This window comes from Ovis aries, chromosome 1 (genome assembly GCF_016772045.2).
Source record: "Ovis aries strain OAR_USU_Benz2616 breed Rambouillet chromosome 1, ARS-UI_Ramb_v3.0, whole genome shotgun sequence".
NCBI classification, from domain to species: Eukaryota; Metazoa; Chordata; class Mammalia; order Artiodactyla; family Bovidae; genus Ovis; species Ovis aries.
This window is the reverse complement of record NC_056054.1, coordinates 136,110,708-136,125,004: the sequence shown is the minus strand read 5'-3', so window position 1 is coordinate 136,125,004 and position 14,297 is coordinate 136,110,708. Positions and strand designations below refer to the sequence as shown.

The 14,297-nt window shown below is 36.2% G+C and overlaps 1 protein-coding gene across 2 annotated transcripts in view; it reads left to right on the top strand.

Moving 5' to 3' along the window:
• The window catches only part of NCAM2 (neural cell adhesion molecule 2), a 607,059-nt gene that overhangs the window by 531,782 nt on the left and 60,980 nt on the right, over positions 1-14,297 (top strand). For both annotated transcript variants that reach the window (XM_042230005.2, XM_042230008.2), the window contains exons 13-14: positions 5,817-5,936; positions 10,500-10,621. In XM_042230005.2, coding sequence (XP_042085939.1) covers positions 5,817-5,936; positions 10,500-10,621 — 242 coding nt within the window. The remainder of the gene's footprint in view (positions 1-5,816; positions 5,937-10,499; positions 10,622-14,297) is intronic.

Genomic DNA, 14,297 nt, shown 5'->3' with positions numbered 1-14,297 from the left:
TTTAAATCAATCAGAAACATTACATTAGTGAGAGAAACCAGCGTTTTTATAGAACTTGCCCTTGTTGCCATGTCAAAGGAGAATTCATGGTTGTTTATAATTTTCAGAAGAATTGCATTATGGTTCTAAATCAGCATGAATATAACTATGAAAGACTTAAATGTTTGCCATTTGTCCTTAGAGAACTTTTAGTGGTTTGTAATCTAGACCTACTTTCACCTAATTTTTGAGTTTGAATTTTGAATAAATTATAGAGAAAGAACCCATCCCACACCTTAGTTTGTGGTTCTGTTATTCTATTGTATGGACACACTGGGGAAAAGAAAGTCTTTCATTAACTAACTTCATAATTTGAGGGGCTCTATTATAGAGTACAAGGTCTTTGTATTTCAAGTGGTGGTTTGCTTTCAAGCCCTACCTTGTGTATTCAGAAACCTTATGTTTGATAATACGTCAGTAAATTATGGACAATTTAACATATATATCCTCTCATTTAAGAAAGACAAGTCAAATTACAGACACAGGCTTTGCCTCCCCTGAATCCTTACCTTTCCCTCTCTTTAAATGAGCCCCAACTTATGGAGTTCTTTCAGTTTCACACAGTAATCCTTATGTTCACACAATGTTAATAAGCCTCATAATAAGGGTTATTGTACCAAAACCTTTAGAGTCAGAACTCAAAAACAGACTGACTTGTTGTATATAAACTTGACAAAACTGGCTTTAACCGGTTTACTTCCATGTCGCTCCCCTATAATTTGCAAAGTCCTCTATAAAAGGCCTCCCCCTCTGCTTTACCTTTAGCCCAGTGTTGTAATAACTGCTCACCATCATTGTACCCTTGTTGCTTCTCTCCTCCTCAAATTGCTCTGCTGTGAAATTCAGTTATTAGAAAAGAGTCTTAGCACAGAAAACAAAAATATTAATAAGAGCAACATGGATAAAATCAATTGTGAATTGATCATTCTGTGATTCAAGAAATGAGTCTCCCTATGGCAGAAGTAGAGAGGTACTCAAAGTGCCTCACGATCTCTATGAAATATGAGAGGAAGAGGAATGCTGACAATCCAAGCCACAAAGAGCTTTTACTCAAATCATTCAGATCATTCATGTAGGGTACCTTTTTTTAATGTGTGTAGTTATGGGGTGGGTAGTAGGAGATGGGCTTCAAGTATTTAATCCAAGTAATATCAGCTTTTTCCTTAATTTGATATGCTCTGATTCTTTGATAACACTATTGTTATTCATTTTTAATCTACAAAGATGAATAGTCTGACCTCCAGGCTTCTGAAGAAATGACAAATTGCATTTGGAATTAAAATTGTGTGATTTAAATTCTGTTGCTTTTCTTGTTTGTATAAAGACAAACAATTGAATATAAGCATTACCAGTCCCTCACAGCTGTGTTAGTTAAACTTGTGATTTTAAAACAATGGTAAAGGAATTCCCTGGTGGTCCAGTGGTTAAGACTCCATGCTTCCCCTGCAGGTGGTATGGGTTGGATTGCTGGCCAGGGAATTAAGATCCTCTTGCCGTGGAGTGCAGCCAAAAATAAATAAATAAAACAATGGTAAGTGGCTGCATCTTTACATCATAGAATATGGAGAACACATTGCATACCAAAGTTGTCTGTAGCAGTAAAAGCATCTATGGCAAACTTTCCTATATTCTTGTGTAGTATACTCTGTATATAGATTATATGTGTAAATGTTTATAAGTATCACTATGACTGTAGCCCACCAGGCTCCTCTGTCCATGGTGTTCTCCAGGCAACAATGGAATAGAGTGGGTAGCATCCCCTTAGCCAGGGGTCTTTCCCACCAGGGATCAAATCTGGGTCTCCTGCAATGCAGGCAGATTCTTTACCATCTGAGCCACCTGGGAAGTCCAATCTACACCTACTTTCAACTAATTTTTTATACTTTTGTCTCTATAAAACTTAATAAAAGTGTTTTGATTTAGAAGTTGAGATGAAAAACTCAGCCCTAAGACTTGGTTGAACCTCAGTCAGTGGTGGAATCATATCCAGAGCCATGGGACTTCTTTCATGCATCTAAAGCCTGCATCACTAAATGTCTTACTACAAATGTTATTACAACCTGGCTAGTTTCTGCACTAGTCTCTCATAAGTCTCCATGCTACAAACACAAACTACTCTGTGACATTACTGATTGTCCAAGGGCCCATGCATTTTTGTTACAACCCCTGAAAACTAAACTCACTTTTATAAAGCATTAATCTCTGCAGGTCTAGCTTACTTTGATTTTGATTTTGAACGTGTTAGTTGCTCAGTCATGTCCAACTATTTGCAGTCTCATGGACTGTAGCCTGCCAGATCTGTCATGGAATTCTCCAGGTAGAATACTGGAATGGGTCACCATTCCCTTCTCCAGGGTATCTTCCTCACCCAGGGATGGAACTTGGGTCTCCTGCATTGCAGGCAGATTATTTTTCAACTGAGCCACTGGGGAAGTCCCACTTTGATTTTAAATTTGCTATATTTTAGCTTATTAAATGATAAAATATGACACAATTTTAACTTTTAAATTCCTTCTTATGCAGATCTTGAGCAGAAGCTTTCTCTCTTAAACTCAGTGGGACTCGAAGTTCTTAGCATTTCAGCTGCCTAACTCTTAGTTTGAGTCCTTTTCCATTTCCATGACCAGTTTCATCTCCCACTAACCATTTCTTTATTGCAAATGAATTCTTTTTCTTGGGCTGATATTTCTCTGAAGCCAGCTCACCAGCCAACTGTGTTTGGGTTTCCTAAAAAATCCTTTCGGAAGTAACTGAATTCAAGGCTGACTTTCCAATTTATCCTTGCAGCTTCTAATCAGTTGGATTCCCCTGCTAATCCGGTTTTTCTCAGTTGGCCTCCTTTAACTTTGACACTGTGTGTTTTCATCTGAGGTTTTCACAAGGCTGTGTGCTCTCTAAAGCAAGTGCAGTTTTCTTACCCAGTAGAGAAAATGAGAAATAAAAATGGAAATTTCATTATGGAAAATGTATTCTTTTGAATGATTTTAAAACATCTATACTGGATTAATATCTGTCTGGTTGATATCTTAACCATATTTTTGCCATTAACCCTTATCTAGTATATATGATAATATTGCAGAAAAGAAGGGAGCACAAGAAGTATCAAATTCTCTAAGTATATTCATTCAACCTAAAATGAAAAATGTCATCTAGTGAATATATATTATAATGTAATTATCAAAAACAGGTTAATAAACTATATTGGGATTTTATTCATTTTGTCTCATCTTCAGTCATTGTTCATGTTAATAGTCTTACAGATATGTGCCTGATTACTCATGATTTAATCTTTTATGATTGATTATATTTTCTATTATGAATTGATCATTTGACTTTGAGGTTTTCCCACTGGCATAATAGTGAAGAACCCACCTGCAATGCAGGAGACACAGGAGATGCCGGTACAAGCCCTGAGTGGGGACGAGAAAACAGCAACCCACTCCTGTATTCTTACCAGGAAAATCCCATGGAAAAATCCCATGGACAAAGGAGGCTGGCAGGCTACAGTCCATGGGGTCACAAAGAGTCAGACACAACCGAGTGACTGAGCACATTTGACTGCACATTTGACTTTAAGTTATTATGTAAACCAGACATAACTTCCTTTTGATTGGTCATCAAGGCATTTCCACATCTGCTTTTTAATGTTTACTCTGTTTAGCAAAAGCAGTAAGGATAGAGGCAACTATGGAATTTTATTAGTTCCACCAAAGGTATTTGTAAAGATGCAAAATTTTGAAATCTGCAAATGTATTTAAAACCTTCTGGCAAATTAAAAGGACTGTCATGACCCAGGGAATATTTCTGATAAAATTTTATATGCCTGTACTTTTTCAGATTCTTTCTTCTCCTTTGTGTTGTGTTGTATCCAGGGCTGGTATGGTAAATACTCAAGAAGAAATTCAGAGAAAAATATGAGAGATGACAGGCTTCAAGCTAGCATTAAAATAATTTGATTTGATTTGAGGTTATCAAGCAAATGAGCCACTTTTATAACCATCGGCTGAATGACACTTCTTTGACATGACTCAAATATCTTATACTGGAGATCAGACTTCTAAATATTGAATTTCATATCTCCAATAAACTCTATACCACTCACCTATATATTCATTGATTGATATTGAATATTTTATTGTGGCTTATGTATAAGAGGTTGGAGAAAGTCAGTCTGAGGTTCAAAGAGAATATTAGTTTCAATGACTTATTCACAAGAAATATTTACAATCCAGGACTATGAATGATGCAGCATTCCTCTGCGGATTTCTGCTATAACATGAGGTTTGCTGGGAGTGGGTGTATTATGATTTGAAACATCCTAACATGAGAAATGCTGGACTGGAAGAAACACAAGCTGGAATCAAGATTGCCGGGAGAAATATCAATAACCTCAGATTGCAGATGACACCACCCTTATGGCAGAAAGTGAAGAGGAACTAAAAAGCCTCTTGATGAAAGTAAAAGAGGAGAGTGAAAAAGTTGGCTTAAAGCTCAACATTCAGAAAACGAAGATCATGGCATCTGGTCCCATCACTTCAAGGGAAACAGATGGGGAAACAGTGCCAGACTTTATATTTTTGGGCTCCAAAATCACTGCAGATGGTGATTGCAGCCATGATATTAAAAGACGCTTACTCCTTGGAAGAAAAGTGATGACCAACCTAGATAGCATATTGAAAAGCAGAGACATCACTTTGCCGACTAAGGTCCGTCTAGTCAAGGCTATGGTTTTTCCAGTAATCATGTATGGATGTGAGACTTGGACTGTGTAGAAGGCTGAGCACTGAAGAATTGATGCTTTTGCACTGTGGTGTTGGAGAAGACTTTTAAAAAAAAAATATTTATTTATTTATTTTTACTTTATTTTACTTTACAATACTGTATTGGTTTTGCCATACATTGACATGAATCCACCATGGGTGTACATGCATTCCCAAACATGAACCCCCCCCCGCACTTCCCTCTCCATAACATCTCTCTGGGTCATCACCGTGCACCAGCCCCAAGCAAGGAGAAGGCTCGTGAGAGTCCCTTGGACTGCCAGGAGATCCAACCAGTCCATTCTGAAGGAGATCAACCCTGGGATTTTTTGGAAGGAATGATGCTAAAGCTGAAACTCCGATACTTTGGCCACCTCATGCAAAGAGTTGACTCATTGGAAAAGACTTTGATGCTGGGAGGGATTTGGGGCAGAAGAAGAAGGGGACGACAGAGGATGAGATGCCTGGATGGCATCACTGACTCAATGGACGCGAGTCTGAGTGAACTCCGGGAGTTGGTGATGGACAGGGAGGCCTGGCGTGCTGCGATTCATGGGGTTGCAAAGAGTCGGACATGACTGAGTGACTGAACTGAACTGAACTGAACATGAAAGTACAAGATATAGATCAATAAATACACATCTTAGCTTTCATTAGGATAGACAAAATATTTGAGGCGCATTCAGTAAAGATGTTTTATTTAAATCCTTTTTATTCTTGAATATTGAAAAAATGAAAGAAAATATCTTTTATTTTCTACTTTGTGAATGTAAGTATCATGAAAGGAACTATTAATTTTCTTCTTTGAAAGTTATTGCATCTGGGTAAAAAGTTAAAATAGAGATGAAGAAGACAATTGCCCACAAATCATTTTCCATTTATGTATAGCTCTTACGCTATTCAGATATTTCGTGGAAAAATTAATTCAGTGATACTGTTCCACTCAACTTTATAATAGTTTGATTTGTTTTACTTATTAAAATGTATTAATCATAGACATATCTTTTTTTCTTTTAGCAATGGTTGTTTTGAGCAATCTGGAACCAAATACAACATATGAAATCAGGGTTGCAGCTGTAAATGGAAAAGGACAAGGAGACTATAGTAAAATAGAAATTTTCCAAACATTACCAGTCCGTAAGTAATCTGTGTTTTGCTCTCTGTTGTCATTCTCTTCCTTGCAAACTTAAATGGGATACTAAAATACAGGGAGACATTTCAACACTTTGAGAAAGTGAATTATGTCTTTGTTGAAGTGGCTGCTGAAGATGGTGGCATGTCAGACTTACAAAAAGTAACTTTGTTCTGAAGCAAGGAGAAAAAGGCACACTGCAATATATACAGTAAATTTGTTCCCATCAGGAAAGTGTCTTACTTTTTCAGTCTGATTAATTAGATTGTAGTGCTCAGTCTATATTCAAAGAGAGAGTAAAAAAGTATCTGTGCAATAAATTTAACATTCTGTTTTGCTGAAGCATTACCATTGCCTGTATTCCATGGATTACATAGACCCTAAGTATGAGAAAAAGGCACCACTAAATTAATTCATTGCAATGGTGACCGCAGGAAAAGAATAACTGCTGAATCCCCCTTCTTATTACTATCCTGTTTTGGAGTGTTTAACTGCACTTAAAGAGACACGTGTACCCCAATGTTCATCGCAGCACTGTTTCTAATAGCCAGGACATGGAAACAACCTAGATGTCCATCAGCAGATGAATAGATAAGAAAGCTGTGGTACATACACACAATGGAGTATTACTCAGCCATTAAAAAGAATACATTTGAATCAGTTCTAATGAGGTGGATGAAACTGGAGCCTATTATACAGAGTGAAGTAAGCCAGAAAGAAAAACACCAATATAGTATACTAACACATATATATGGAATTCAGAAAGATGGTAATGATAACCCTCTATGCGAGACAGCAAAAGAGACACAGATGTATAGAACAGTCTTTTGGACTCTGTGGGAGAGGGAGAGGGTGGGATGATTTGGGAGAATGGCATTGAAACATGTATACTGTCATGTAAGAAATGAATCGCCAGTCTAGGTTCGATACCGGATACAGGACGCTTGGGGCTGGTGCATGGGGATGATCCAGAGAGATGATATGGGGAGGGAGGTGGGAGGGGGGGTTCAGGATTGGGAACTCATGTACACCCGGGACGGATTCATGTCAATGTATGGCAAAACCAATACAGTATTGTAAAGCAAAATAAATTAAAAATAAAAATTTAAAAAATAGTATAGATTTCCTTTATGTTGAATAAACTGTTAAAAAATATGAGAAAATTGAGTGTGACAGAGCAAACACCATTATATAATCTATGCATCAGTTCAGTTCAGTTGCTCAGTTGTGTCAGACTCTGTGTGACCCTTTGGACTGCTGTACATCAGGCTTCCATATCCATCACCAACTCCCGAGCTGTCTCATGCTCATGTCCATTGAGGCGGTGATGCCATCCACCATCTCATCCTCTGTCATCCCTATCTTCTCCTGCCTTCAATCTTTCCCAGCATCAGGATCTTTACCAATGAGTCAGTTCCTCACATCAGGTGGCCAAAGTATTGGAGTTTCAGCTTCAGCATTGGTCCTTCCGATGAATATTCAGGATTGATTTTCTTTAGGATGGATTGCTTGGATCTCTTTGCAGTCCAAGGGATTCTCAAAAGTCTTTTTCAACACCACAGTTCAAAAGCATCAATTCTTCTCACATCCATACATGACTACCGGAAAAACTATAGCTTTGACAAGATGGACCTTGCTGGCAAAGTAATGTCTCTGCTTTTTAAAATTCTGTCTAGGTTGTTCATGGCTTTTCTTCCAAGGAACAAATGTCTTTTAATTTCATGGCTTCAGTCACCATCTGCAGTGATTTTGGAGCCCCCCAAAATAAGGTCTCTCACTGTTTTCATTGTTTCCCCACGAAGTGTTGGGACCAGATGCCATGATCTTAGTTTTCTGAATGTTGAGCTTTAAGCCAACTTTTTCACTCTCCTCTTTGACTTTCATCCAGAGGGTCTTTAGTTCTTCTTCACTTTCTGCCATGAGGGTGGTCTCATCTGCATATCTGAGGTTATTGACATTTCTCCTGGCAATCTTGATTCCAGCTTGTGCTTCATCCAGTCCAGCATTTCTCATGATGTACTCTGCATATAAGTTAAATAAGCAGGGTGACAATATACAGTCTAGACATAATCCTTTCTCAATTTAGAACCAGTCTATTGTTCCATGTCCAGTTCTAACTCTTGCTTCTTGACCTGTATATAGATTTCAAAGGAAGCAGGTCAGGTGGTCTGGTATGCCCATCTGTTTTAGAATTTTCCACAGTTTGTCATGATCCACAGAGTCAAAGAACTTGGGGTAGTAAATAAAGCATAAGTAGATGTTTTTGTGGAAGTCTCTCACTTTTTTGATGATCTAACTGATGTTGGCAATTTGATCTCTGGTTCCTCTGCCTTTTCTAAATCCAGATTGAACATCTGGAATTTCCTGGTTCACATACTGTTGAAGTCTGGCTTGGAGAATTTTGAGCATTACTTTGCTATGTGTGTAACATGAGTGCAATTGTGCGGTAGTTTGAACATTCTTTGGGTTTGCCTTTCTTTGGGATTGGAATGAAAACTGACCTTTTCCAGTCCTGTGGCCACTGCTGAGTTTTCCAAATTTGCTGGCATATTGAATGCAGCATGTTCACAGCATCATCTTTTAGGATTTGAAATGGCTCAACTGGAATTCCATCACCTCCACTAGCTTTGTTTGAATTCATGCTTCCTAAGGCCCACTTGACTTCACATTCCAGGATGTCTGGCTCTAGGTGAGTGATCACACCATCATGGTTATCTGCGTCATGAAGATCTTTTTTGTATAGTCCTTCTGTGTATTCTTGCCCCCTCTTCTTAACATTTTCTGCTTCTGTTAGGTCTATACCATGTCTGTCCTTTATTATGTCCATCTTTAGATGAAAAGTTCTCTTCATATCTCTAATTTTCTTGAAGAGATCTCTAGTCTTTCTCATCCTATTGTTTTCCTCTATTTCTTGCAGTGATCACTGAAGAAGGCTTTCTTATCTCTTCTTGCTATTCTTTGGAGCTCTGCATTCAAATGGGTATATCTTTTTTTTTTCTCCTTTGCCTTTTGCTTGTCTTGTTTCCTCAGCTATTTGTAAGATCTCCTCAGACAACCATTTGGCTTTTTTACTATCTTTTTCTTGAGGATGGTCTTGATCCCTGCCTCCTGTACAATGTCACAAACCTCCCTCCATAGTTCTTCAGGCACTCTGTCTATTAGATCTAATCCCTTGTATCTACTTGTCACTTCTACTGTATGATCATAAGGGATTTGATTTAGTTCATACCTGAATGGTCTAGTGGTTCTCCCTACTTTCTTCCATTTCAGTCTGAATTTAGCAATAAGGAGTTCATGATCTGAGCCACAGTCAGCTCCTGGTCTTGCTTTTGCTGACTGTATAGAGTTTCTCCATCTTTGGCTGTAAAGAATATAATAAATCTGATTTCGGTATTGACCATCTGGTGATGTCCATGTGTAGAGTCTTCTCATGTTATTGGGAGAGTGTTTGGGACGACAATCTATGCAATCCTCTGCTTATTATATATTTATGTTAGGGCAGTCAAATTGACTGCAATAATTGTCTTAATTTATGACCAAGTCTTTTCTGTTGGTTATCATAAAATGTCAGATATGTTGTTTATTCTCCATTCCTGATGCCAGAGTCTTTTTCAGTGTCTCTTTTTCACCAGGACCTCTGCAAATAGATCTTGACTCAAAACCCTACCTCCTGACTAAAATTACCCTAGAATGACTTAACCTCATTTTAACAGAGCTATCCTTTCTCTGCTTATAATCCTCAGCAACTCCACTCTTCATATTTAGTCTTTCTCATATTCTCTTATTGAATCCTTTTAAGATGTTTGTACTTTTTTTATAGAAGCTTAAATTTATATACAGAAAACATAGTATGTTAACAGCATATAAATCATCTCATTTCATTATATATTCACACTAATGCTGATCCTTTTCCACTTCTGTGGAACTCTGTTCATATTAAACATATTATATTTATTATAAGACCATCTTTGTGTGAAGAATAACACCAAAGTTAGTATTTTCATAAAGTGAGAATTTAAAAAAAACTTTGAAATCCATGTATAGTTTGGATACCATAAAATTTATTTATTCAAATTAATAGCTAGCTTAAAAATGTCCATTAGAAGAGATGAAAAATTGCTAATTTATTATATTTCTGGTAGGTATATATTTTAGATAGCTTTATGACTTAATATGTTTATGTTAATACATATTTACAAATGTTTACAAATTAAACTTATATTAGAAAAATAAATGATAGTATGCTATCAATACAAGAAATAAAGCTTAAGGCTTGTGTAATGCGGTGAGTTCTATTCTTAGAGCCTTTGCCCATCAGTATAAATGATATATATGATTCTGAGATTTCACAATTTTCGCATGATACTTCTAGATTTATGAATGTTGGTGTTTCTTGGATGGATAAAAGAGAGCCAAAAGTTATATTACAACAAAGGACAAATAGAAAATGGTAAACACAGGATGATATTATACATTTTGTTATATGACTGTATTTTTTTATTAAAATACAGTATCTCTACATCTATGAAATGTGTGCCAATATCAAGAATGTTATATTGCTTATATAGGTGAACCGAGTCCTCCATCCATACATGGACAGCCAAGCAGTGGGAAGAGCTTTAAGCTAAGTATCACCAAACAGGATGATGGCGGAGCCCCTATTTTAGAATACATCGTGAAATATAGAAGTGTAAGTACCCTGTTTATTATAATTTTGTGATATTTTCAAATTGCATTAAATTTTCATGAATTCATAGATATATCAGAAGTAAATACATATTAAATACATTGTTCTTAAACAATGTATACAGTTCTCATAGGAATTCAAATGCTAATTTTCCATTTCTGAAATTCATCATTACATATTATAGAATGTTTGCTTATTTTCATAAAACCTAAGCATAGGTAATCAAAATAACATGGTGTTCATGTGGTTTCTAAATCTCATGTTGTTCATTTCTTGCCATGGTATTCATATTGTGATTTTTTTAATCTTAGCTACTTTTCAGAAATGAGATATAATTTTTCCCTTTCTTTCTGAGTTTAGCAGAATATTTCACCTTCCATTCTACTTGATTTTAGTAACTTCACACTAAGCTATTTTTTCAACTTTAGTTACTTCAGGTAGGATTTATACCTCAAAATTACTTCATAATTAAATTTTATGAATTACTAAAATTTTATTAACTCAAAGTACCCTTACTATTTAAATGGATTGTAAAAAATAAATCACTCTAATCAGCATTTAGCAAATAATGGCCACATTTAACTTGAGAAAGAGGGAATAGATTTCTTCAAGTTTAGTTAGCACTAACTAATATGGGATTTTGGACAACTCAAAGCTGCCATGGGACTTGTCATCTATATAGGGAATGAAGGATCTCTTGTTTTACAGAGTGATGGAAAAGTCACCTGATGGACTCTACCTTCATCTGAAAAATAATACCGAAGTTCACTAGAGGTGATTTCTGTTAACAGCTTTACCATAAGAAGCATTGAGTATTTAGTGTGGAATATGTTGAAAGGTGGAACACAATTTTATATTAAATTATGTGAAGTTTATTTACTAATGGTTATTATTATCCCTGGCTCAGTGGTAAAGAATCTATCTAAGGCAGGAGATGCAGATTCAATCCCTGGGTTGGGAAGATCCCCTGAAGGAAATGGCAACCTACTCCAGTATTCTTGCCTGGAGAATCTCATGGACAGTGGAGCCTGGTGGGCTACAGTTCATGGGGTTGCAAAAAGTCAGACATGACTTAGCGACTAAACAGCAACATGATTATCCCCATAATAGCATATCAATTCTATTTATTTGTTTTCCTTTTCGCCCTTTCAAAATTCACTTTAGTGTGTTTAATAAGTTCCCCTAAGCCTATTTCCTATTCAAATGCATATGCTACTATCATTTTTAATTCATATACATCCTTTTATATTTATATCACCTGCTCATTTCTTGTAATTTTTGAAGTGTTACACGAAATTTAAAAGTTTATCTAGCTTCCTAGTTGGCATGATGACATTTTTGTATTTGCTTTGTGTTGTCAGTGTAATGGTGCCCTTACAAAACAGGTTGAAAATTATCCCCCCTTTTTTGCTACATCAGGCATACTTTGGAAATTTAAGTGAGTGTATTATTTATAATTTAATTTTCTGCCTTCTGTTAGTAATGTTTATGATTAGCCCCATAATGTCTCAATTTCATGCTTATGTTTACTGAACTTATTACTACTTTCCAAGTACATTATATTTTAAAAACAGTGCAATTGCTCCTTGATAGTACTCACTCCAGTGTTCTTGCCTGGAGAATCCCAGTGAGGGGGGAGCATGGTGGGCTGCCATCTATGGGGTCACACAGAGTCGGACACGACTGAAGTGACTTAGCAGCAGCAGTAGGTAGATGAATTTTTAACTGTTTTCCCACAAATCCACAATTTTCTAAGTTATAATATTGTTGCTTTTAAATTCAAACATCTAAATTTTGAAAGGTAGGAAAAAAGGGAGTTTAATTTTGAGTGGCTTATGTCAATATTTAAGTTTAGACTTCAGTTCAAGCTTTTAAATTTCTGATTGATATCCCCTTCCCAGGACCTCTCTCTGTTGTAGGTTTCATACTGGGGATGATGAACAGCTATGTGTGTCTTATGGCTAATCTGCTATGGAAGCTCCGTGCCCCCATTCCAAAACAACTCTGAGTGGCTCACTAGTTTCTCTCTGATTCTAATGGTATCTTAGTAGTCAAATCCAGTTTTTTGGTTATTCTTACTTGGCAATCTGGAAACTCTTTGAAAGTGAAAGTCTGTATGTAAGGGTCACAGGCTTAAATTAGTGGAATTAAACTGGGATAAAAGAACATGAATGCAGATTGTAGCCTACCATTGTGCCCCCCAAAATTTATGATGAAAAATACAGATGGATGGTAAGAACTTATAGATAACCTCAATAAAATCCCATGGCAAACTCAGAAATTCAGTAAGTTGTAAAAATATGTTTAAAGTACTCTGTGTATGTATAATTTCTACCTAAAACTAAAAGCTATGCTTGGCTATCTAAAGAGTTGATACTCGAAAAAGCACAAATGTTTTATTGAGTTTAACCAGAATCATTAATTCTGACTGATGATAGCAAATGTGACTTCAGATTATATCTTTTCTTCCTCTATTAGTAGTTTTATATTACATAGCATGTATATTTTTCGAATGCTATGATTTTGTTCAGCTATACAGTCAAACGTGCAAATTGCTTTCCCTTATGTTCTTTCATCCTTAGCATGCTGGCTTTTGTCTTCATATAGATTATATTGTGTACTAAGATGTTGCCCACACATCTCCATTTAGAACATGAAGAGAGCGAAAGGATGAAAAGGAGCAACAAGCTGTTTAAGATGAATTTGTTTTTCCAGCAGACTCTACACAGTTTTCAAAAGCTACATCAAGCAGAATTAGAATTATGTCTCATTAGATAGAATATGGCTCATGACCATCAATAAATGAAAAGTATTATATCTGGGAGGTGGGTCAGCTAAACATTGGCATTGTCAACATACTGTTAATTATCTTTCTCATTATAAAGGCTGTATTAATCTGCTAGGGCTATCATAACAAAATGATGCAGACCAAGTGGCTTTAGCAACACAAATGTGTTTTCTCACAGTTACGAAGTCTGGAAGTACAAGATCAAAGTGTCAGCAGATTCGTTTCTCCTGAGGCCTATCTGCTTGGCTTGTAGATGGCTACCTACTTGTTGTGTCTTCACATGGCCTTTTTTTCTGTGTGCACACATCTCTTCCTCTTTTTATGAAAGTACTTCTTCCTCTTTTTATGCAAATATAAGTCGTTTTGGATTAGGACTCCATCCTAAGAACCTCATGTAAGCGTAATTACCTCTTTAAAGGCTACATCTCTTAATAGAATCACATGGGAGGTTAGAACTTTAACATATTAATATGATGGGGTATACATAATTTAATCTATAGCAATGCTGTCTGTTGTGAATCCTATATATCTAAAAAGACACACTATTGGCACTTTGGATGCATTACAGTGGGCTATCCAGAACTCAACCACCCATTACAGTATGTGTTGCGTCTCCCAACCCCACTCACTCTATTGCAAGTATTTGAAACCAAAAATGTTCATTAGAGTATTACTATATCTGTTTAGAGCCAATAAGATTCACAAAATGGAAATAGACATTCAAAGGAAAATATATGTATATATTTGAAAACATAAATTGCCGTTTAAAATGCTGCCAAAATGTATTGTCATTTCCTTAAGGAAGATTAGAATTAGTTCTGTGAGAAGTTATGTGCAAAACATACATGGACACAGTAAGTATAGTATTAAGTATAATAAGACTAGAAAATT